The sequence below is a fragment of the Leuciscus leuciscus genome, assembly GCF_965113295.1.
Source record: "Leuciscus leuciscus genome assembly, chromosome: 17".
Classification (NCBI taxonomy): Eukaryota; Metazoa; Chordata; class Actinopteri; order Cypriniformes; family Leuciscidae; genus Leuciscus; species Leuciscus leuciscus.
The window spans coordinates 6,433,821-6,458,997 of NC_138741.1; the positions used below are offsets into that span (position 1 = coordinate 6,433,821).

Consider the following 25,177-nt stretch of genomic DNA (forward strand, 5'->3'; position numbering starts at 1 on the left):
TTATTATGGGTGGACGATGATGCAATTTTCTTTTAGAAACAAACTTTGTTGTATTATTTTCATGTTATCAATGTGAAGCTGCTTTCATACAATCTGTATTGTAAAAAGCGCTATATAAATAAAGGTGACTTGACTTGACTATTGTAGGGTAAGAACCCAGAAAATTAACCTGGCAAATACCATGGTAGTTTTCAATCTGCCCACTGCCAACTGCGTGATGCTGTCATGGACCAAAATCTCAGAGGAATGTTTCCAGCACTTCGTTGACTTTATGCCACGAAGAATTAAGGCAGTTCTGAAGGCAAAAGTGTGTCCAACCTGGTACTTTGCAAGATGTACCTAATAAAGTGGCTGGTGAGTGTTTATAATAACAAAGCACCCACTTGCTTTATGCTCACATCAGTAAAAATCATTTTAAACATACCTGACCTTCTCCATAGCCGTTGGTGCCAGCCTGCCAGGTAACACTCCTATCATCAATTTCAAATCCTAACATCTTTAGTATTTGCATTGGTCAACACAGCCCATAGTCTAAAGCGTGCAGAGCCACAGTCAGGAGCTTCACACAGAAGGAAACGTGAGCGAGTGATCTCAGCGGCATTATTGACACAACACCATCCAATGGAAAACACTAGAAAAGATGGATTTTAGAAAAACAAATATATTGTTGTCAGTCCTCAAACAAAGCTGTACATTGTTGGACAATTTTCTGCCAAGGGATGTCAAGTTGCACAAAAAAGACACCATAAACAAGATGACATTAAATAATTTATTTCCCTTTCTTGATTATACATGCTTTAGTATAAATTGGGGAAGTGACCTGTACAGCTATGTACAAGAAATATCACCACTTAAAGGAAAAAAAGTACAATAAATATTATCAAGTGTTTGGACTATGAAGCTAAAATTAGCTGTCATTTATCAATTTTGTGACATGCCAAACTAGCATTTACTCACACAACAGCAATGATGTCAGGGAGATGATAATAAAAAAAATCTGTCAAACTAAGATATTGATATTCATGAAGAACAGAGATTTCAAATTCTTGTCTATTTGACAGTTTCTACAATAAGGTAAACTATATAGAGAACGTGTCTATCTAAGGTTCATTTCATAAGACTTCTTTTGACGCGGATGCTTAGGGAATGTCACTCAAGCAGACGCTGTCTCGACAGCTTCATTCAAAACGAAAAACAGAAGAGGTGTAATTTTCTGGGATCACTTAAATACAAAGTGCAAAGTGGTAAAATAATAACTGCAAAACATTCCACATGTTTGAAGACTAGTTTCTAACACAGTATCTGTAAAGAGAAACACTACACCATATTGTGTTACTTAAGCCATAGAAATCCATCCGGTGCAAATAAGAGTCACTCTCTTCCATTTAAATAGTTAAAAGTGTGGTTAGGTAAGTGATAATTATTGTTTTAGGAATAAAAAGGAGGATGCTACCAGGTGGCTCCTTTTTGCCCTTTTGATAGTTTACAATATCTTTGAGTATCTTCATGTTTAGATCTTGAATCTCACAAAAAAATCGTTAAGAAATGGCAGTCTCACCCCAAATTCAAAAGAATAAAATGAAAAATATATACATTTTGCAAAAAAATAAACAAAACTATTTTAGGACACATTATTTTCAGAAAATTAGGCACAATACTTTAATTCTCGATTCTTTATGTGAAAAAGACATGTTATCAGCTGTGAAGTATACATTATAACAGTATTTGTAACTTATGATTTATTTAACATAATGAATACTTTTTTCTCCTTCAAATTACAGTAATAAAAACGTGTGGATATTAAAATGATAAAATAAAAAAAAGAAAGAAATGGCCCTGAAATAGTCTTCATTGTCTTTATGCTCAATGCTACTTTTTTTTCCTTTTGATTTTGGGGTGAAATATGACCCTGACTTTTCGTCGTCCCTTGCGTCCAACATAAGACGTCATGACATGAGCAACACAAGCCATATTTTTTAATTACTTGAATGCAGTTGTAGTAGACGTGTTTAAAATTGAATGACGTGAAAACCCATGGCACAGAAATCTTGTTCCCCACAAGTCACTATCTCGTTCATAAAACAGATGAACATATGATATTAATAAACTATGACATGAAGGCACTACAAGGACGTTTGATAGGGGGCTGAGAAGCGACAAATCTAGTTAGATCTACTCCAGCGGGAGCTGTGCGTCTCCAGTTCTGCGGCTCGATGGCTCCACTTACATTACATGTCAAGCACAAGTGCTGTTGAGAATAAAGCTCCAGTCTTCCTCTGCTTCTTCATTTGGGGATTAGACTTGTGCTACACAGCCTCTAGCTGTCTGTCGCCCAGACCGTATTAAAAACGCATAAGCAGCAAAAAAGAAAAACTGGTCTTATATGATCTTTACAGGCATTAACACACCAATACATCAAAGCCAGCACACACATTCTAGGCTGATAGGCCAGTATGAATATCAGCAGAACAGAGCTCAGTCTTCACCCAAGCGCCATTTCTGGGACTCTTCTTGACGTGCATCTGGGTGGATCTGGTTCCTCATGCCTCCCAGCACATTGGACGTTGCTTCTGTGGCAACGATTAGAGGTTTAACAACAGCTGGAGGAAGCTGGCGCAGGACTCCGCCCACAGCGCCCGTCATGCCCCTCTGCTCATGCTCACGGGTCGCGGTGTCATAAATGGTCAGGGCTGTGTCGGTAATGCCCTGCGAACACACAGTGCGTAGGAACGGTTTATATCAACATTAGGGGTATAACACAATATATCGCAATACAAAAATGCAACAATATGTATCTTGGATAGTGACAATATGTATTGTGTATAGTTCAGCCAAAATACAATTTCTGTGAGGAAAGAATTCGAGTTTTCAGAGTTTTAGTGTTAGTACTACATTATATATAGTAGTTTAATGTTGAATATAATGCAATAGGGGAATATTTGTGGGTCCTGATAATGCCAAAAGTCGTATGTTACCTGTAAAACGTGGACTACATTATTTTAAATATATCTAGTCAGTGACAGAGTGTAAGCATATTCGTCTAAAACAATTCTGTATTTTCAGCTTCAGAATCATGAATATTTTTATTCTGGTGTCACTATTGTCCTGTGCATTGGGTTATCAGCACCAAGACCAAGCCTATTCATTTACACCCACAATGTAATATCAAATATGTTTTATTTTAAATCAACAGAACATTTTTTGTTAACCTTTCATATCGTGAGTTCAGTATCGTGATATGTATCGAATCGTGACATAAGGGTATCGTTACACCCCTAATAAACATACCAGTATGTACCTCATGTCAGTCACTCTTAAAGGGACAGTTCACCCAAAAATGAATATTCTGTAGTCATTTACTCACGTTGATGCTTCAAAAAGTTCATAAAGAAATCCATTTCGAGCGGTTTACTCCACGTCTTCTAAAAAAAGGACACTATCGGATGGACAGATTTAATTTAGGCTTTTTATTCACATTATACACAAACCTCATTGGTTCTCACACGTAAAGCAAGCATGTTTGAGATTTTGTTCACCATATTTGTTCTCAATGAAGATGCGTTGATTATGTTATATGTGAATAAAAGCCTAGATTGAATCTGTTCATCATGTAAAGCGACTGAACCTCTCAATTCACATGGATGTCTTTATGAACTTTTAAAAGCTTTAAAGGTTTGGTGAAATGGACTTTCAATGGAGGGACAGAAATCTCTCAGGTTTCATTAAAAGTATCTTGATTTATGTTTTAAAGACATGTGTACGAGTACATGATGACAGCATTTTCAATTTTGGGTTAAATATCCCTTAAAAACCCAAGATGAAGTGGCAATAACAACCAATGCATTTCCATTTTAGAGGGCTTTTCTTAAAAACGCTGATGAATTGTGCAATTGGGAATGTGCATTAAGAAAATCAATATTCTTTGATTACATATTTACTAGCTAGGATTAAGTGTAAAGGGGCAAAAATGTATATTATGAGCCAAATAAGGGCACAAAGTGCTCGTACCTCTTTTACTACGCTGTATGCCTTGGCCACCCCCTCTCTGAGGTCCACTGGCTGATGGGCCAGACAGTAATGCGAGTACCGTTTAATCTTTTTGCATTCTTTCTCATCTGGCACTGGAGACACCATGTCATAAGCCGTTTCAGCAGCCGCCTACACAAAACAGATCACAAGGCATTTATATATACGGATAAGTGGAGCGAATTAAGTTTAATGTGATCAGTATGATTTATACATCTATGTTGAAAACATTCACGCACTGTCACAGTCGCCCCAAAAAGTCACACACTAAAAAGTAGTAACACAAATCAGAGTTTACCTGTATTGTTCGCACCATCCGATTGGTGAGCTCCAGAGCGGCCATTGCGGTGGATGTCCCGAAGGAAGCGGTGCCCCGCTGGAAGCCACGCACTATTCTTCCATCCTTACGGTACTGCTCAATGGGCAGCCAAACTAGATCCCTAAAACCCTGAACTATAGGTCAAACAAAGAGGAAACACTGCTTAACACTGATAACCTCTCATTAGACAACTTTATTTACATAGTTAGAGACATCAATATTTAGTCGATAGTACTTTTTAATCACTTGCAGATGGAATAACGCATGTGTGAATGTGTTGTGCTAACCTAGCTGCACCAAGGAATGAATGGGTCCCACGCCTCCCAAAAGCCCCGGCAACTGGTTCTTCTTTATGTCATTCAGCCACTCATTAATGGCATATGAAAAGAGTTTGTCAACACCCAATAATCTGGAGGGGGAAAAAAAATCATCTTGAATAAATAGGCTCAAACAGATTTGTTAGGTAATGTAATAAATACATTTTTCTTACCCTTGTCTGTAACACAGGCGTCGTAATTTAAGCTCTGAGCAGTTCAGTTGTGTCAGCCCAATCACAATACCAGCAAATGTGCCCTGTAAAATAAGAATGCTTAATAATAAGCATTATATCATACATTACAATTTTTCTCATAGTTTATTTACTAAGAAACAAATCTACAAGCTTGTTTTGAAGCTAAATATTGTTAATATAATTGCTTTATATTCAGATGAAAATACCATTTATTACAACAAGCATTGTTATCGTCTCCATGTAAATTACAAAAGCGTGAATTTGTGAAAACAGTGACGTCATGCACAAGTGTATTACGTGTTGAGTCTATATACGTGTAGTGTTTCTTTACAAAGTGGATTCGCCAACTATTGGCCTGGCATAAATAATACAGCAATTTAGTCGTTTTCGCAGATCGTTTTGACAATGTTGTCGTCTGTACGTAAAAAACACCCCCCAAAATTTTTTTTTTCTGTTTTTTAATACATCACTGTCGTGTAAACGTACCCTTTGATTCATACACAAAGTTTTGTTGACCAATCATTGCATATATACAGTATATATTGTCACTGCTCGTTACAATTTACAAAAACATATCAAATACATTTGGCATCATTTTTTCCATTACATTATTTTAAAGAATAAATTCAGAATAAAATATGATGTTCACCAAAAGATTACGACAATTTGTTGACATTCGGATTTTGTAGATAGCTCACCTGCTCCATGGCCATGTGTTTTCCATGGTAGTCTAATCGAATTGGCACCTCTGAAGTGAATCGGAACTCTCTGGAAAACGACATGAGCAAAATAAATTCTGGTTTGTAGTTGTTGATTAACTCATAGCTGAACAACTTGTTTAATGATTTTGGGGTGAATGTTTAATGTAGATGGACACAGTGTTGTAGATCAGGGGCGTCCAATCCTGCTTCTGGAGGGAGTTTATTTCCAGCCCTAATTAAACAAATCTGAAGCAGCAAATCCAGGTCTTCAGGACCACTAGACAGCTAAAGCTAGAGAGCCCTCCCGGAGTAGGATTGGACATCCCTGTTGTAGGTGGTTATGAATACTGCTTCCTCTCTCACACACCTGAAGAATATGGGCTGGTCAGTGAAAGATGTGGAGGCAGTGTCTGTCTCAGCAGTGCTGTCTTGGCTGCAGGTGCGGACGAGGCTTGGACTGGCACGGCTTTGTGTTGGCACTGAGATGATGGGCGCAGGGTCTTGAGCCGCTGCACCGTTGTACTTGGAAAAACTGCAGGAAACTTCGGGGCCAGAAGGCTTCTTCATTGACACACAGAATGCTACAATACAAATCAATAAATAGTCACATAGATGAAACAATTGCTTGCAGAGCAGAATAGATGTCGCAAGATCTAGAGAGCTGCCTTAATGTCTACTTTTTTTTAAATACAAAATTTCTAAGCTCACTCACAGGATTTGGAACAGAGTTAATGTTTCCACGGTCCACAGAGTTTATATTTTGCATATTGATTGTTACCTTCCGTCTCTGGTGGGGAAAACATTTCAACGTCTGCTGCCAGACTGGTGAAGAAGTTCTTCAGGAAGAACAACGCATCCTGTACAACAACAACAACAACAAAAAGTGATGAAAATGAGAGGGATCACTGACATTTAAGGTGTTCACAGTTGTAGTTCGGTTCGCTTGGTTAATTTGGTCCGGACACCAAAAAAATTTATTTAGTCCTGGTCCGCTTGGCGTTCAAATTGGCATTTTACCACCGAACCTAAGAGCACCGAAAATACTGAACCTAAGCCTAAAGCAGGGATATGTTCACCACCTGATTGATCGGCTTTTATCACGTATTTTTCACGATGGAACTTATTTAACATCCAAAACAATGCTGTGTTCTGGGCTAAATGTGCTCGTTGTATGTGCGTAGCCTACGTGTGATGGTATGTTGACCAGCTGAGAACTCGTGAAGAGCTTATAAAATGTGTAAAGGAGTCAAAACAGCGTCAGGAATCCCTCCGTCACACACACAAACGAAGATCTGCTGTGAGGAGACGCAGTTCTGACGCCTCTGCCGAACTGTGATGGGCAACATCACAACTATGATGATGAGAAAAAACAGGTATGATTGAGCAGTCTGTCCTTTCTAGGGTCACATCTTGTGACACCATGTGCCGTTTTTGGTTCCTTTACATGTCTTTGGTATGGTTCGACTGAAATTTGAACGCGACATGGACCAGAGTTCGTTTGGAAGCGGACCGAGACCCATCTTTCAGGGTTCAGATGGCAGCGTTCACAATTACTTAAATTAACCGCAGTAACAGAGCAATCGTACCAGGGTTTGTTTTAATCCAACCGAACATGCCAAGTGTGAACACACCCTTAGTCACCAGTCTGAACTACACTGTTCATCAACTCTCCTTAAATCATATTTTTTTACAGTTTTGTTCTGTACCTGATCAATGTTCAGACGGAGGGGCATTAGTGACACACGTAGACAGCACTCCTGAGGTCCCTGTCCAGCTTCCGGACACACGTGTAGGGCTCTGATGGTCAGCTGATATACACAGACAGCACATGCTCAGACCATATCATTTGATATTTTAGAAACATATCAGATCATTATCTGTCTGTGTGTATTTGATTGTACCATGTTGGAGTGAGCTTTCCTGGGCATCTCTTTACTGGAGTACAGGTAGAGGAACTTGTTCATCATGGAAGAGGCCAGCCTGTCTCGTATCTCCAGATCCTGCACTGAGAACACCTGTCTGGACACCGGCTGCTCCGTCAAAACGCCTGCCTCTGGAGCCATCTGAGGATACACCTCATGCTGGAACCGCACCTAATATAAGACATGAAGAATCAGAGTATTATTAGATGGTTTAATACTGGTTATACCACAGGAACGTCGAATGCTTGATTCTGATTGGTTGACGAACGCTCTAACTAAAGGTGTGCAATTATTTTCAAGTAAACGCACAGCTATGAAGTAGTTCCAGGTCTGTTCACCACTTTACAGATCCATATCACGTCGCCAAATTATTTAAGATTACAACAGCCTTCATCCGCAAAGACACTGACCAAGCAAACAAATAACACAAACAACAGAATAAAAATAAAAAAATTATGTTTTTCCCACTAAATTACCTTTTATTTTTTTATTGAAAGCTTTCTTTCTCCCGCTCTCTCTCTACATCCACACTCATAGGCATACTGTACAAACACACTCGCACTCAGATGGAAACTTGCACGTTCACAGAAACTTTTTGTCAGCGCTGCCCATCGACTGACTTCATAAAGTTGCTACATGACATTTCTCAGTAGCGAGGTGGGAACGCCGCTGTTTTTAAAGCAGTTAAACTTAACTAAAACAAAAATAAAAACTACTAAAAACATTTCGTTAACTGAAATAAAATACTAAGTATTCAGTTAGATGCCAAGGCAACAATTACAAATTTTCATTCAGTTTAAGTACTAAAATGACAACAAAAAAAATTTATTAAAAAAAAAAACTACTAAAAATGACAAATGCACATAAAATTACTCAAATTACTCAAATGAAAACTGAACAAATAAAAAAGCTAAGTCAAAATATTAATAAAAACTATAATAATATATGAATAATACTAAAATAACAGTGATATATTGGCAGATTGGCAGACAGATGATTAAAATTATAAAATGTTTTATTTTCATATATTAAGCATTATATTCATGTTCATATATTAAGCAGGCAGATGATTAAAATGTTCAAGTGTTTCTCTGACCTTACTGAGCTGAATCTCCATCAGAACATCATGGTTTCTGCCCCATCCTCCTCCAGCACGAGAGCCTCTTCTCACCTGTCTTACAGGAGTCTGTGACGGAGAACTGTGAGGAGTGCACCTACACACAAACATGCTCTCTGAATACACACTTATAACACATGCAGATTTTATATGAAGCATGATTTTGAATCAAGAGTGGCCCAACTCCAAAAAATGTACCCTTGACTGCGAGCTGGTGATGAGGACAGTGCGCCACCGCCAAAGTCCTTTCCTCCATAGAGATGCCACACGACAGAGATCTCTTTGACCAGGTATCTGATTTCCGGCACAGGGAAATTAAGCGGCCCCCTATTCAAAGTGCTGCCCTCCAGGGGGACACCGAAATGTTCTTCCTTCACCAGGATAGGTTCAGAGGTTAGCTTCTTTACCACAGGCTCCTCATCCCGTTCCTGACAGACAGACAAAACACTTTGATCAAGTAATGCATACACGAATTAAGATCTCTATTTTAAAGAACAGTTCACCCAGAAATGAAGTCAAATAAAGATCTCACCTCTATTCTGGAGCCCGGCGTGTCGAGGATGCAGAAGTCATCAGAGTCGTGGAGCACAGGGGGGGCAGGAGGAGAGATGAGGGGCGAGTGCAGGGTTGGGTATGTGGGGCTCGGGTCCTGCCCCAGGTTTCCGCTCTCATCAGGGAAAAGGAAGAGATCAGAACGGGGTGGCTCGTGATCATGTGAATGGTCTTCGTTGATACCTACACGAAAGATTCAATGCGAGCACTGTTATTTTCGTATTTATTAATACTTTGAATATACAGTGCGAGAGAACCGCTCATCGCTGCACAAACATGTCTACTGTGTGTTGCAAGTTTTGTGTGTGGTTTTTCTTTAGGAAACTTGTAGCAATGGAGTCATCTGAAGGTTTTAGATGCAGTCACTGTTCTCCACCGGAGCTGATCCCGTCAGTTTTGTCCTACGCTCGAGTGACGCGACGCAAATGCTCCACTTAGATATAAACGCTGCCTTTGGTTAATGAAGATTTGACGGATGAACTCGAGGCTCAGTTGGACATATTAAAAGTAATAAGAGTTTTCAGTTATATGGACATCACCATACTTTGGTCATTGTCACTATGGTTACTCGTAAGAGAATACGGGCTTGACTCCTGTTGTACGTTCATTTGAGAGGCTACTGTAAATTGCTGTTTAAACGGGACATTTCGAGACTCACACCTGTAAATGCGGTTGTCGATCCCAAGAACTGAGTGTGAACGTAGTCTAACTGATTCACTGGCATGTAATTCCAAAGATAAAAAAAATACCCTGATTAAAATATAACCCGGTCCACCTATGATATGACTTTCTTTTTCCTTTTCTGACGTTACTGACGTTAAACAAATGGCTCCATTCTGCTACATAACAGGAAACTTTTAACAATCCAATCAATTACTGATTGATATTATCAAGCTCTGCCATACATTTTTATCACTGAATATCCAGTTGCACTCAGAAATAAGTAAGATTTTATATTAGTAAAATTGGATGGTGAATGTTGTTTAATGTATGGTTTTAAAATAAGTGCTAGACTGAAAAATTTGGAGAAGCCATTCACCACAGAAAATAAAGAAAAGCAGAGTAGAGTCTGACCGTTCTGTTGCAGCATATGGCCCTGCAGGCTGTCTGTCTCTTCCATAGCATCACTCATCAGATCCTGAAGAATCTGCTGCTCCGCTTCAGGAAGAAGAGGTGCCGGAGCTGGTGGGCGGCTCACTGCTTCAGTCTGGAGAACATTAAACATGTTCATCATGACAATAGCTCAAATTAGCTAACTACTACTTGACTTTAAAAAAATTGGTAAGGTTGTCTGATAATAATTACTTTGATAGTTTGATTTTAAATATTAAGCATGGTGGACTGTGTCATTGTCGACATTTTAAGTCAGATTTTCAATTGAACAGACCTTCACCCTTTGTTTATTGCTTCTGCGTTTGGCCTCCATTCCAGAAGGGGGCAGTAGATCTCCGTAGCTGGCTATGTACTGAATAAGGTTCATGAGAGCGGCACAGGAGTCTGAACAGGTGCGGATGTGAATAACATCACTTGAGCAACGCAGCTCAAACCTCGGCTCCGTCTACAGAGACATAATTGACACGAGATTAAGTCACTGGAACATTCTGCACTAGAGGGTAGACAACTCTTTGTTTTAACAGAGGACTCACCATTTTGCCATCTGCTCCTGGTTTGACTGCAGTGATCCTCAGTTCCAGGGTCCCCATATCAACCACCTGCACATAGTCTGAAAACATACAAATAAGAAAATTAGGCCAGGGCGCTTTGTCGACATATTCTGAAACAGCACAAACGTGTACAACTCCTCACCTCGTGCCAGATTAACAGACACAGCGTTGACTTTGTCAGACAGAAACAATACAGCTTCATCTAAAATTATTCTATAAGGGAAGAAATCATAAGCGATTAGAAAAAAAGTAACTAGGAAATGTTCAGTTATAGACAATGTTTGTTTTTACCTTAAACTGGAGGAAGAGTGATCTAAAGACACACTGCTGGAGATGCTAAAGGTCTCCACCGTCAGCAGAGATCTCACGGGTAAATACAAAGGTCTAGAGAGAGAAAACTGCTGCTTAGATCCAAATGCTCTTTTAATAGAAAAGCACAATAAATACATTCTGTGCAGATTATGAGGATTGAATCTTGATCCTCATTTGTTTGCTTGAATGAAACGCAATTAAATTCATCCATTGTAAGCGTCCAAACGGTTTTGGGAGGCACCGTTTTCCCTTTAAACACTGGATAGATGTATTGGAAAAGATCGTGCTAGAATCTAGCTAGACGTATCACCTATAATCCAGGGAGCAGCTCCATAGATGCAGGTGGAGGGTGGACACAGATGAAGGGGGGGTGTAGCCAAGCACCGGCTCATCGGACACATTTAAAAAGTCGACTATCTACAGTGGAAAGATAACCAATAAGGTTTGGCACAGATAAATTAACGACAATAACAATCTGATTAATTTCTGATTAAGATTAAAAGTCAACAACTCATTCATCACCAAAACTTTTGAAGATGCAATCCACAATTCCAAACCCATAGGCGCTGTTATTTCAGGTGATTTGCATGAGGTTTTGTACATAATATTATTATTATTATTATATTATTATTACCTGGTCATACCAGCCCAGACTTGAAGGCACCACTCTGTGCTCCAGCGTGACTCCCCTCATGCCAATGGCTATGAGAAACTCCTGAACATACAGAAAGACATGCAGATCCAGTTACACGTTTAAAAACACAAACAGCACAGAAAAGTTTTGGGTTGTTAAGACTTATAAAAAATAAAAAATAAAAATTAAAAAAAAATATATATATAGCAAAAACTGTAATATTATGAAATAGTATAAAAATTATAAATAACTTTTCTATATATTCCTGTGATGTCAAAGCTGAATTTTCAGCAGCCATTACTAAAGTCATCAGTGTCACATGATCCTTCAGAAATCATTCTAATATGCTGATTTGATCCTCAGGAAACATTTATTATTATTAACAATGACAATTGTTAATTGAATGACAAATAACAATTGAAAACAGTAGTGCTGCTCAATATTTTTACAGGATTCTTTGATGAATAGAAAGTTCAAAACAACATGACAACATTTTGTAGCAATGCAAGAAAAGTCTTTAGTGTCAGTTTTGATCAGTTTAATGCATCCTGAACAAAAGTATTAATTTCTTTAAAAAAAAAAAAATGTTTTAAATCGTACTGACCCCAAACTTTTAAACAGTAATTTGTGTTGAAATTTTAAACAGCATTTGTCTAATCCAGTTATGTGTTACCTTGACATTGCGCTCAGTGTTGTGGGAGGAAATTTTAACAGCGACAGACAGCATGCTGTGGGGCTCCAGACTGAGCCCTTCTGACGGAGACGCCCTCTCTGAGGCCGATTCAGTCGCATACATAACAGGCTCCAGCCAATGAGGACGCGTCCTGCAGGGCAGATTAACACTCCACTCCGGGGCATCCCCGTCCACCGAGCCTGACCAATTAGATACATAATGATGAAGAAGAAAAAAATTCATCACACATACTTATTAATCCTAATTATGAGATATTTGAATGAGATACAAATATTATCATACAAATAAGCCGCACTAAAATACAGTTAAATAGGAGCATATATTTCTGTTTACACAAAAATGATAATGTACCAGAAATCTCTATAGACCATTATATAACTTAACTGAAAAATAACAGGTAAAAGAATGCAAACAACTTCTCTTGTTTACCGTGGTGATAGAGGCAGGCCTGAGACGTGTGGAAGCAGACATAATGCTGGTCTTTGTAGCCTTCGTGCTGCGTCACGCCAAACAACGTCCCGTTTTTCACCTCCATCCAGAATTCACCGTGTTTTTTTTGTAACACACTATTATCATCCTGCTGGAAGCATTGGCATATATTACATAAAGCCATGACTATATAATGACGCAATATTAAAGCTACACTGTGTAGGATTTTCTCCCATCTAGCGGTGAAATTGTATATGACTACCAACTGAATATTACTTTCTAGTCCCTCCCATTCCAAGGGCGTTTTAACTCCTACGGTGGCCGTATTATTTCAAATCTGCCGGCAGTTATGAGTAATCTCCCCCTCGCATTCGTCACGGTGCCACTGAGTGTAAAAACGCGAAAGGCAAAGCTTGAATTTCCAGGTATGTCCCTCTTTGTTAAGGGTGTCACGATTTCGATTTTAAATCGAAATCGATCGAAATTAATGCTCAATCTCGATTATCGAATCAAAAAATGGAATTGTCGATGCTGCCACGCCCCATATGTCACGTCAGCTCGGCTTGCCTGTAATAGGTAAAACTCCTTTTCTCGAGAATATTGAAGCCTTTATTTTAAAACGAATTGCAGCTGCACAGCGAGAGCATCATAGCTCGTCTGAGCGAGCTGATTGGCTGTGCTGCGGCAACTGCACGAACCTATGGCGAGTAGGAGCGCTTGGCGCCCTGCCAACCTCGAGCGCGCCAATTTGGACGCGGCTGAAGTGTATAAATTCAGAGAAAACTCGCCAAAGGACTTTAGGTTTAAATCGACTGAAGCAAAGTACCTGATATGAACGAAATAGCACGGCAAGGCAACGCAGTACTCGTTCCCTTATTTCTAAGGGAACCGATGTTGCGCAAGTAACCAAGTACGTTCCCTTACGAGAACGTTCTCTCGTACTGCGTTGCAAACGCTGTGGGAACCCAATTTAAAACGCTGTGCTATTCGCCTGTGACTGCTCTGAGGAGTCCAGGGAGCCCCGGGACTATAATAGGTAATAGGTTATATTGTTTAAGTTTCCAATTGACTGAAGATATAAGTTATTGTTACATTATGTTGTTAATAAACGTTTTAAATTTGACAATGTAGTGTGTGGTACATTGCGAACAAAGGTCATATATTATTATATTGCATAAAAGTCTAAAAATGGCATAGCTTGTGCTTTCAAATTTTATTTTATTTTAAATAGAGAATCGAATCGAACCGTGACTTTAGAATCGAAAATGTAATCGAATCGAGGATTTGGAGAATCGTGACACCCTTACTCTTTGTCTAATGTATTTTCAAGATGGATGCGCAACATGGTTTCCGCCATTCGAGCGACTCGCTCGTATGTATTCTAAATTGCAGATTATACACTTACGAGAATACTTAATTAGTTGGTTGAAGTGATTACACATTAATGAGAATGTATAATTTTGAAAGAACAAAGTGTTTTTTGCTAAAAATCAACTTAAAATATTACACAGTGTAGCTTTAAAGCACGATCTTCGCGATGTTGATGTAATACCTTTAGGTGTGTTTGCAGAGCCAGCAGGCCGTGGTTAACAGACAGGACGATGGAAAAGAGGCTCTGAGAGTTCTTAGGCTGGATCTTACTCCTCTTCTTCCTTCTGTTCCTATAGCCCAGTTCAGCGGGGGTGTAATACTGCAGGATCTCTTCCTCAGAACCACTCTCCTCCTCTTCACACACATAATGGGGAAAAAATCCAGAACAAAAAGACCAACAGACACGTGACTACCTGAAAACAACATCTTTCCAAGAATAAGTGCTGGAAATAGTACCAAAAAGCATGTAAATGCTTTTTTTAGTCTGACATTAAATATTCAAGTGAGCAGAAGGGGAAATGATCTTTACCCTCAGGGCCAGTAGATCTAAACTGACTGAAGCTGTCTTTACTGTACGTGTTGATGAGTTGACTGGCTACAGACAGACCCACACCATATGGGATGTTCTCCACTGTCTCGACTGGAGATGGAGCGGTGGGTTCCCATAGCAGCAGGTCGTTATTAATCCTGGTAGAAAAAATAGAAAATAGAGCACATGGTAGCTGGAACTCACAAGGACATGAATATGAAGTTTGAGGATGTAGATTTAGAAGACAAAGCTGTGATTTTCTTCATGCATTAATAATAATTACCTGTTGTGTAGTTTCTCATAAAAGTCATTATTGGGCAAAGAGAGCTGCACATTAGGGAAAAACAGCTCAAGGATGTAGCGGGAGTTGCTCATGGTTTTATCTTGGAATTCTGTCATCTCCACCACGTCTCCTGGGATGACCATCTGCATGAGGCGTAAAGTTATTATACATTATTAATAAAAACAGATAATTACTAATTAATTTAAGTCTATGTGGGCAGTTGATCCATAATGGGTGCATGTATTTTTCTTAACACCGGGCAAAAATTGCTTTTATATTTATTACACTATATTATATTTATAAATAATTTGCCAAAAAGAAAAATAATTAGAAATTAAAATATCAACAAATCAATTTAGTTTACAATTTAAAACTTAATTTGAGAGAAAATAAAAATCTCCTTACCTCCTCATTCTCATACATGACACGTCGTGAGGAGAAAGGGGATGGCTCGGGTTTGCCAAAATCACACACATCCTTCAAGGAGTGGGCGGCTCCTTCTTCCTCCTCTTCCTCCTGTGAGTGACCGTCTGCTTCTTCCTCCTCTTCCTCAGCTGTTACACGCTCTAAGATGGAGCGCACAGCCTTGGGGTTCACCTTCAAAACCACTCTGAATGGGTATGGAGCAGAAAATATTTTAGTTTCTGTATCTGGATGAATTTTATCAGTAAAGATACACAGAATGACTATAAACAAAACAGGATGCACAGAGCACAGCCTACCTGGGCCAGTCGAATTTGCCACAGTCGGACGATGTCATGTCCTCCTCCATGGTGTTAGCTACTCGTAAGAACCTGGCTGCAGGGTGATCTTTGTCTTTTTGAAATGACCCTAGTGTAACAAAAAACACATTGTGTGATTAAATGTGTAAAAAATAAATAATTATATCTAATATTCTTTGGATATTATGTTATGAGGTTTTGTATTGCCTCCAATTTCTTTTATACTCTAAGAAATGTAAAATTCGATTTAAAAAAATCTCCCATTGATTTATATTGTTAGATTGTGCACAAATCTAGCCAGCAGAGATGACATAATTGTAATATTAGCACATTTCCATTTATTAATATTAAAAAAATTACTCTTTGAATTGTTTTTTTTATACTAAATTGGTATTTTCTCTCTGGCATCTATTGGTGCCATTACACTGCAAAGTGCATGTTAGACAACAACAACAACAAAAACAAGAAAGCATATATAACCTTCAGGAAAAGCAAGTCTAGCAGACATAAAATATGGTTTATTCTTTTAAGAAAAGAAGAAGTGAAGCATGTCTATAAAAAGTATCTCTGTATCCTGTATGTGGGGGACGACTGTAGAGGAACATTTGAATTCATTCTTCATTTCCTCATCCAATGATCACTTTCAGAATTCACTCAAAATGCAAAGCTGCAAGATTATTTTTATGGCATGATCAGGATGAATCTGTTTGTAAATCAATACCGCTGAGCTCTTTGAAAGTGAGCTCCATCTTGTTCTGCTCTGATGAGTTTCCTCCAGTGAACTCCGTCTTGAGCTCCAGATCCTCCAGCTCCAGCTGAAGCAGCTCTTTCTGCAGGGACTTCTTAAACCAGGGGCCCCTCTCCTGATCCGAGCGCAGGTCTGGGATTGGAAACCGTACCACTAGTACCAGTAGAGGTGCATTTATTGACACAGACACGTGGCAGTGCGCTGGGGTGCGACTATCATCCAGGAAGACCTCTGCGAAGGCTTTGTGCTTGTGAGGAAAACACACAACCACAATAAGATGCAAAGTGATATAAAAGTAAAAGAAAGTAAATTAAGTAGAGGGAGATAGTTGTCAATGTTTCTCACCAGACTGACATGTTTATTGTAGGAGGTGTACATGTGAGATGCCATCATCTCCGTTGTAACCAGTTTCTGAGGCTGGAGTAAGGAGTTGAGCCTGTCCACAATGCTGACGTCACACTCTGAGCGCACTTTACCCAGCTCCACCTGCAATTCTGCCCTACGAGGTACAGTACTCAGGCGTACCTGCCCGCCCTGGTAATAAAAAAAAAAAAAGAGGGACCATGTTTACTGTCTGCAAGTGACTAGATCTGTGATTAATTTGAAGTAAAACATTCAAACAATTAATGTAAATAATAAAATATCATATAGATGGACTAGTCAAGGACATAATCGTGTGGTCATTTACTTTAGTATGAAGAAATACTCTATCAGCTCCAATCAACACTTCTAAAGAATATTTCAGGCAGTTACCTGTGGGCCTCTGCGTTCTGTTAGTTTGTAGTGTAAATGTAGGCATGTAGGAGGGGGAGACTCACTACTGGCTGGGACGTCAAACGTAAGAAGCTAATGTTTGACACAGAAGAAAAAAATCATTGTTATTATATAAAATAACTATTCTGTGCACATACAACATTTATTAACAGACAAAAAAAAAAAATACCTCTGTGTAGTGGGCTCCACTCTTTGTAGTGTGGCTGTCAGTAGAGTACAGGCATTCCAAAACCTCCACCTGACTCAGAGAGAGATCCGTGTTCAGCGTACGTACACTGGAGCCTTGGCAGTGCTCGTATGTCACCTTTAATCCCTGACCAATGAACCTGAAGATGAAGAAAAATGCATTTAAAATGTTCTGCTATCTTTAGTGGCACCTTAAAACACATACTCTCTAAAACATAAGCAAAGGTTAAGTATGGAGTTCCACAAGGCTCTGTCTTGGGTCCTTTCTTGTTATCTTTATACATGTTTACTTAAGGATACATGACTTTATCTTTTGCTTTAATTTTTATGGTAATGACCCACAGATATAAATTTCCTCTAGACCCGTAAAAAATGTCAGTTTTCCCAATCAATGGAGTGCATTGAGGGAATTAAAGACTGAATGCAAAGTTATCGCTGTCCAACCTCATCTTTTTTGTGAACACACATGCAATGTCAGCCATCCAAGATTATCCAATTATTGATAATTGCAAGAAGGCTGATAACAAAATAATAAGCAACCATTCTTATAGTATTCTAAAGGGCTTGGGATATTGCCATCCACCAAAGCTGTATTTTTTAAAAAGCTCTTATAAACAAAATGTGAAGTTCAACTAAACAGATAGATTTGAACAACATTTTTAATTCTGTTCGTTTGTCAAATATATTATTACTCAACATATAATAAAAACAAATTTAAAAGGCTAAGAAGTGAAAGCTTACCTGAGATGATCATGTGGACAGGCTTCATCAAAGATGGTTCGTGATTGGAGGAAACCACCAGCAGGGAGTTGATTTACAGTCAGAATACGGAAAAACTCAGAAGCCATTGGTGCAAGATGGCTGCGGGAGGAGTTTGGAGGTGGGAGGGGGTCGATATGGAGGACAGACAGGCAGAGATTACCCACTGTCAGCCTGAGAACCAGCTCAGGCCTGGACTCATCACAGTGGCCTTTAGATGGATGAGCTAGAGATCACACATAGGGTATATAACTGATTAAAGATAGTCATAAGGGTCAACAATTAACATAAATTATACAGGTGATGATGGGACTCACATGTCTGCCGTAGCAACTTGTGGGTAAGCTGACAATCTCTGGAAAGTTGTGGTGTCTCACTTGTCTGTTTCTCCTTCTGTCTAGGGACATCCATGTACTCATCCCACACCGTCTAGGGAATGTGTCAATAAATGTTTTACATTTGCAATATCTTAAAGTATGTAAAATTTTTGAGAATTGACATTCTCTAAATCCAGTTTATTGTTCATTGACTGCTATTAGTATGACATTCATGGGTTTATCTCTCTCAAAAAGTGTTAACCCTGAGCCCCAAGGCACCATCTAAACATTAAGAGCAGATCCGTCAATCTCTTTCCAGCTCAACCAACTCAACCAAGTGGGGCATGGCTATTGTAGCAGGCTGAGCCAGAGGGTGTTTGCCGATGTGGGACCATGGTTGACGCATTACATGGGAAAAGACATACAGCTTTGGGTACAGGAGTGAAAGCCAAAATTTGTTGCATTTAGGCTAGACCTTCAAATATTAGACAGGTCATGATCAAGTCAAAGTGACAATGTACGCTTTAATACAACATCATCATTCGCCTGTTCAGAAAGACATATGTTCCAGTTTATATATGTTTTACTTTGACATGTCTAGTGAAGACAGCCTCAAATAGTTCTGGCGCATCAGGTCAAAAAATGCACTCAGTGCAGATGCTTTGGATGGGATTATTATAAGTGAGAAGCTCACGTTCTCTTAGAGTTAGCCTACTTAAATGCTTACTCAAGACCCATTGCAACACAGCTAAAGTATTTATAATATGTATTTGTGATATTTGAGATGTGGGATGCGTGACACACGAAAGGGGTGTTTGCAAAATATGCTGTATTTTTGTAATTCCGGAAGGTGCCACTAGTGTCATAGAATGAATGACACAATCTATCATTTAATGAATGAATGGTGGCACAATCTATCATTTAATACCATTTATGCATCACTGAGTTCAAAAGCCGAGACTTACAGTTACATTTCCCGATGGCGAATCCCCCAGGGAGGCGGAGTAGTTGCTATTTACAGATAAATCTAGATCCACCGTGGGTGGATCCCCAAGAGGAGGCAGAGATGATAGGCTGTGTGACATGTCCATATCAGCCATGGAGAAAAAGACATCCTCTGTCCGACCAATAAGAAAGAGATTAATTAAATATGTAGTTAGAGATATGTAGACGATCTGCAAAAGCAGAAGAACTAAGAAGTTCTAGATGTACTAAGAAGTAAAAGATGTGATGTGCTAAACTAACCTCTGCTGGACACCGTTCTGGTGGTCTGGCTTTCAAACAGGTCCTGGTCAGCGGCACCTGTTATGGTGTCTTTCTTCAGGCAGCGGTTGAGCTCCATGTGGAGGCGATACTCATCCTCCTGCTGCATGGGCCGACTTTTCCTGTCCTTTCCTATTGCAGACCACTCCTGCCCGGCTGTATTCCAATATGAAAAGTCATTCACATTCAGCGGAAACCATTTATCACTCACTTTATTCAAAGAGGGACACATATGGTCGAATCATGAATAAAAAATGATTTAAAAAAGTGTCACCTGAGCTGGAGAAGACCCCAAACATGTCCAGTAAGAGGTGGACTTGTTGTGGTGAGAGCAGCATGATTAGAGAATCAAACTGTCCGTCAATATGCAACTGTGAAAAGACCAGCCATTAAATCTTACTATTAAAAAATGTATTATGCCTTTATTTTGACTTCTCTGTCCATTCAGAAATACACTTAAGACAGCTAAACATGTATCAATGTTAATTAATTAGATAATAAAACATCACACCAAGTGGTATTTATTTAAATAAATACCACTTGATGGACACAAAAAGAAGTGTGTTATGCTTTTCATTTTAAACAACATTTCTATTGTTTTATAATTTAGACAAAAAGCATTTGAATACTTTTTAGTTGTCAAATGTAGTGGAACACATTCACTCAAGGAATGACCACTGCGACAAAGGAAGCTAATCTGTGCAATACCAGCTATCATTCAAATTAGTGTACATTAACTGTATGTTATACTGCATGTACCCACCTTAGCTCCTGGCATAGCCTCATTTTGCTTCAGAACCACGGACAGCTCCAGTTTCCCACTAAGGCAGCACACCTGCACTGGCTCGAATGGTGTACTGGAAGACACGGGCTCTGGGAACTGAGGGTGAGGCTCACAGATGATTTTTGGATTCCAACTTGGTGAAAGTTTGGGTTCAGTATCCTTAAATGTATAAAGAACAATAGGGTTAAGTTAGGCTTAGGTTGCACCACAACTTGGGTAAAGATGATTGTTTTATTACAGCAGAACAGATAAACTCACTGTTTGAGTGGGCGATGATTTGGGGCCGGCACGAGCCGACTCTGAAAACTCATCCCAGAACACAGAGGCTCCGTCCAGAGTGAGGTTTTTATGTGCAAATGTAGTAGGCTGATGGATATTGACACTGGAGCCCTCCTCCACGCTCTCATCACAGTAAACCATTCTAAATATCACAAAATGTACAGACAGCATGGCGATGATTCATATGTAAACATATCGTGTTGTTGTGTTGAAAATATTTAGTTACAGCTCTAGAACTTACTTATTGATTCGGAGTTCGAGGGCAATGCCAGTTTTAGAATTTTCAGGAATGTGTTCCATCCGCAGGACGGTGTCCACAAAAGTGACCTTGACTCTTCTCAACACTAACAGAGAGAACAGGGAAAGGTTCTGTCATTGAGAGGGAATCAGACTAAATATATTTCAGCTCTATACAAAACAAAACAAAAAAAATTATACGATTTAATGGTCTACGCGAAGAGGCATACCAGTCTCAATAGTCTCGGCAAACTTTTCCAGACCCTCCAGAGGTTGGAAGCTCTCTCCCTGGTCATCAGTGAGTCTTTGGCTTAGACACTCTTTGGCCAGCTGCATACTGCTGGTCATGAAGCTGGACCAGCACATGGGCTCCATGCCGGATGCTAAAAAAGATTTACAATGGGCATACACAACATTAAAGTAGTCATGAAATGGAAATTCACTTCACTTAACAATTCATTCATGCATACGTTTCATTTAAAATTAATTGACCTCATACTTTTTAAATCAAAATAATTGGATCTTCCAGGGAAATGACTCTCATAATGTACCGGACTACTCTAATAATTTTGTCTGTATAAATGCCCCTTTCCTCCAATTGCCTGTGAGCTTGGATTCAGATCTGCTTCCATCCAATCAACAACCATGGGATTGAACCAAGTCCCTACCCAACACTTTGTTGTTTCAATAATCTGTTTCACTCAGACAATACATCTAAATACAAAATAAATTATCTGTCTCTCCCATCAACTTTATATTAAAGATGGACTTGCGAGCGAAAAATCATAATAGAAAAAGATAGTTTTATAAAAAAAATTTTTTATTAAAACTACTAGAATAATAGATTTAAATATAAATATTAATATTAAATTAGAAACTATTCAATTAGTGCTGGGCAACGATTAATCGCACCCAAAATAAAAGTTTGTGCTTACATAATATGTGTGTGTGTACTGTGTAAGTGTGTATGATTATTTTGTATATACACACATATGCATGTATAAATGTAAAAAATATTTGCATGTATATACTGTATATATGTATACATAATTTATATTATATATAAATACTTTCTACATAAATAACACCTTTTTCTTAAATATATAAACACAAACTTTTATTTTAGATGTGATTAATCGTTGCCCAGCACTACATTAAATACAAAATATTAGAGTGTGAAGATTTCACAAATAAGAAAAAAACTTTACAAAACAGAATTGTAGAATGCATAGCATTGCAATCAAAGCATTTGTCAAGATTATCATCTAAAGAGAAAGCGATTTGAAAGATGTTTCCTACCCATTCGAGGTCTTGGCCTGAACACCATCTCCAAACCCCTCACTTCCAGTGCACAGTTGTCCTGGAGCAGTGAGGCCCATGGCACAGTGAGACAAATGGCCTGGATGAAGCCCTCACTCACCTCAAATGGTGCATCCACAGACTCCAGGATCTCATTCAGGGACTGAAGAAGCACGAGACATGAAAGTCACAGAAGGTAAACTGTGGATAAACATCCTTTTTGATGGTTTTTAGGGGGATAGGTATAAAATATTACTATGTAAACCAGTTTTATCTGGCAATGGAATGTTCCCTTGATGCTAGACTCAGATAAGATATAGCAAATTTCAGAAGTTTAATCATGTGTTCAACTTATCTGCTCGTGTCTATTCTATATCTTTGGCTATTTTCATGGCGAATTAGTTTTTTGGCAAACTATCAGGTTTTAAAAAATCTATTTTTACTAAAAACTCTAAAACAACCCTCTACAATACGAGTAAATTACTGATGGGGCCAGTGTTGCATCATCATGAAAGTTGATCACTTGCATGTGTTTTAAGCCTTTTCAATTTAAATATTCAAGCGCAAGAAGACACGAAAGGGAACTCAATTCGGTACTTTTGAAACGCGCCCAAAAAGCAGAGTCTGACATCACACGAATACTGAGTTCTTTCATGTCTTCTTGTGCATGGATGGACAATTTCACACAAACATTATGACAAAATTCCCATCTTTGCGAGTATCCTATATCCAGTATTAATATATTGGATCTGCGCATTGTCTTAAAGTGACAGCAGCCTAATATTCCTGCTGCTTTTTAATGTTAAACAAACAACAAAAGACTCAATGCAACAACTTTTGTAGCTTTAAATAAGGATTCATCTATATTCAATTTATACAGTTTAGACTATGCAGTGACGTTTTACATTTGATTATTTTATTCAATTTCTGTACTCAATCTGTATCTAACTACTGTTAGATGTATTTAGTTCATTTGTGTCTTTGTTCTATTGTTTATTTTGTGCTATTGCTTGTAGTTTGATTATTTGTCATTTTATTATACTGTTTACTTGTCATTAATAATGTTTGAAATGTATATTTTATATTTATAATTTATTACATTATATTTATTATATTATAAAGTTTTTCATTTCCATTGTTCTTGCATTCCATGTAAAAAGTCTGGCGAGTAAAATAAAAACAATTACTAGACAATGGCGAGTCGCGCTTCAGTGTGTCCGTAGAGGGTTAGGAAACTATATTTGGTTTATTATCTTTGTTAAAAATGTCTTACAAAGTGTTACTCACAAGGTTAAACACAGCACCATCTAATAAAACATGCTTCAATGATAAATGATTTTGACAAAAAGAATATGTTGCTGGATCTTTTTCTAATATTAAAAACTTGAGTGTCATCCTGGAAAGGTCTATTCGGCAACAGGTGTAACCAATCTGGTCCCATCGATTTAAAAAAAAAAAGATAAAAACTACTTCTCCCAACATTGAGGCTGATTTCATGGAGTTTGTTCTGTATTGACTCAAATAGGGGTAAACAGCACAGAAGTAGAAAACGTACCCATTTGTCGAGCGGCACTTGAGCGAGTGAGCCCGTGCCTTGATAGAGGTCCAGACTAAGCTGGTCCAAACTGAGCTTCTCCTGAAGGAAATTTCCCAGATATCGATGCAGCAGGTACCTGCAGGCCCGCTTCTTAATGGACTCAGAAAATGGCCAAGGCATCTTGACCAGCTCTTGGCTTCAGTGAGTACTGAAACACATTAGGACATCCAAAGTGTTAAATGCCACAGACTTAAGAGCGTTTTACTGTAGTGTGAACTGCAGTGGATAGTGTGGTTTGGTGGGGGCGTAGTTTGTATTAAGCTGGAACAGTTAAACATAACATGCTAAAAGACAGACAGTATATAAAATGAATAATAAACACAAGCCAGTCTAAAAACATTCTCATGGAATTGATAAGAAGTTATCTTCATTCTCGGTGACTTCGACATTGCTTTGCTGAAAACACACACCCACACAATTATTCAGTGAAGGGTTGTTGATGTCAATGATTCAGTATAAATACATGTTCTGATTCTAGATGACTAATGAAGACCTCCAAACGATGTGGCTGTCTGAACAAATTACAACTGTGGAACTAGTAATACACAGATGCAAAGCCTGGGATTCCTAGAAAACCTATCAATCACAGGCATTTAGCTACTCAATGCCTTTAGAACAACATCAGAAAATGTGGTGATGAAGATGAGCTCATTTTAAATGACTTGCGGTTATATTTGTTTGTCTGGCATGCCTGACGTTGCTGTCTGACCCCATATATCCACATATACAGTATAGGTGACCACCAGTGCTTGCGCAATTAAGGTTGGTGAGTTTGTTTTTTGCAGCTAACAATGCCAAATCACGGAGACACCCTGCACAACAGCAAAAACCGTCTGTTCGTATGTACAGTGGTCATTCAAAATAAGACTGTCAGAGAAAAATAACTCACCTGTATTATAAAATAGCTGATTAACCGTTGTTCCTTGGCTTAGGGTGAACTAGCATGCTGGCTAAACACAATCCTTTATACCTTCATTCAGCTTTGTCTCTTCAGCTGATGCATCGCTCGTTAATATTATGTATATTCAACTGGAGATGGCAGTCTTCAGGCGCATTATAAGTCAGGTCGTGAGAGAGCAGCATCTCTGTTTGTCTGCTTATAAGGCTAAGATGGTGTTTACAAACACGCTCGTGACTGCGCACTCTCG

At 38.7% G+C, this 25,177-nt stretch overlaps 1 protein-coding gene across 2 annotated transcripts; it reads right to left on the reverse strand.

Moving 5' to 3' along the window:
- Nucleotides 1-755: 755 nt before the first annotated feature.
- atg2b (autophagy related 2B) lies at nt 756-25,161 on the reverse strand. 2 transcript variants are annotated; one of them, XM_082143695.1, is made up of 43 exons: nt 24,919-25,161; nt 23,988-24,177; nt 22,433-22,595; nt 21,364-21,516; nt 21,138-21,240; nt 20,876-21,038; nt 20,597-20,776; nt 20,108-20,204; nt 19,816-19,989; nt 19,536-19,687; nt 18,571-18,682; nt 18,236-18,479; nt 17,478-17,634; nt 17,288-17,380; nt 16,880-17,068; nt 16,508-16,781; nt 15,787-15,895; nt 15,470-15,674; nt 15,065-15,207; nt 14,782-14,939; nt 14,434-14,606; nt 12,882-13,029; nt 12,432-12,631; nt 11,759-11,839; nt 11,435-11,541; nt 11,104-11,196; nt 10,955-11,025; nt 10,795-10,871; nt 10,536-10,706; nt 10,223-10,355; nt 9,129-9,331; nt 8,795-9,024; nt 8,576-8,693; nt 7,459-7,650; nt 7,264-7,365; nt 6,336-6,414; nt 5,925-6,138; nt 5,555-5,624; nt 4,836-4,918; nt 4,633-4,754; nt 4,325-4,479; nt 4,009-4,158; nt 756-2,706 (listed from the first exon to the last, which is right to left on the reverse strand). In XM_082143695.1, the coding sequence occupies exons 2-43, from the start codon at nt 24,147-24,149 to the stop codon at nt 2,476-2,478; spliced, it is 6,234 nt and encodes a 2,077-aa protein (XP_081999821.1). In that variant the 5' UTR covers nt 24,150-24,177; nt 24,919-25,161; the 3' UTR covers nt 756-2,475. The 2 variants fall into 2 exon arrangements, with proteins under 2 accessions (XP_081999821.1, XP_081999820.1); XM_082143694.1 differs by having other exon boundaries at nt 12,882-13,032.
- Nucleotides 25,162-25,177: the final 16 nt, after the last annotated feature.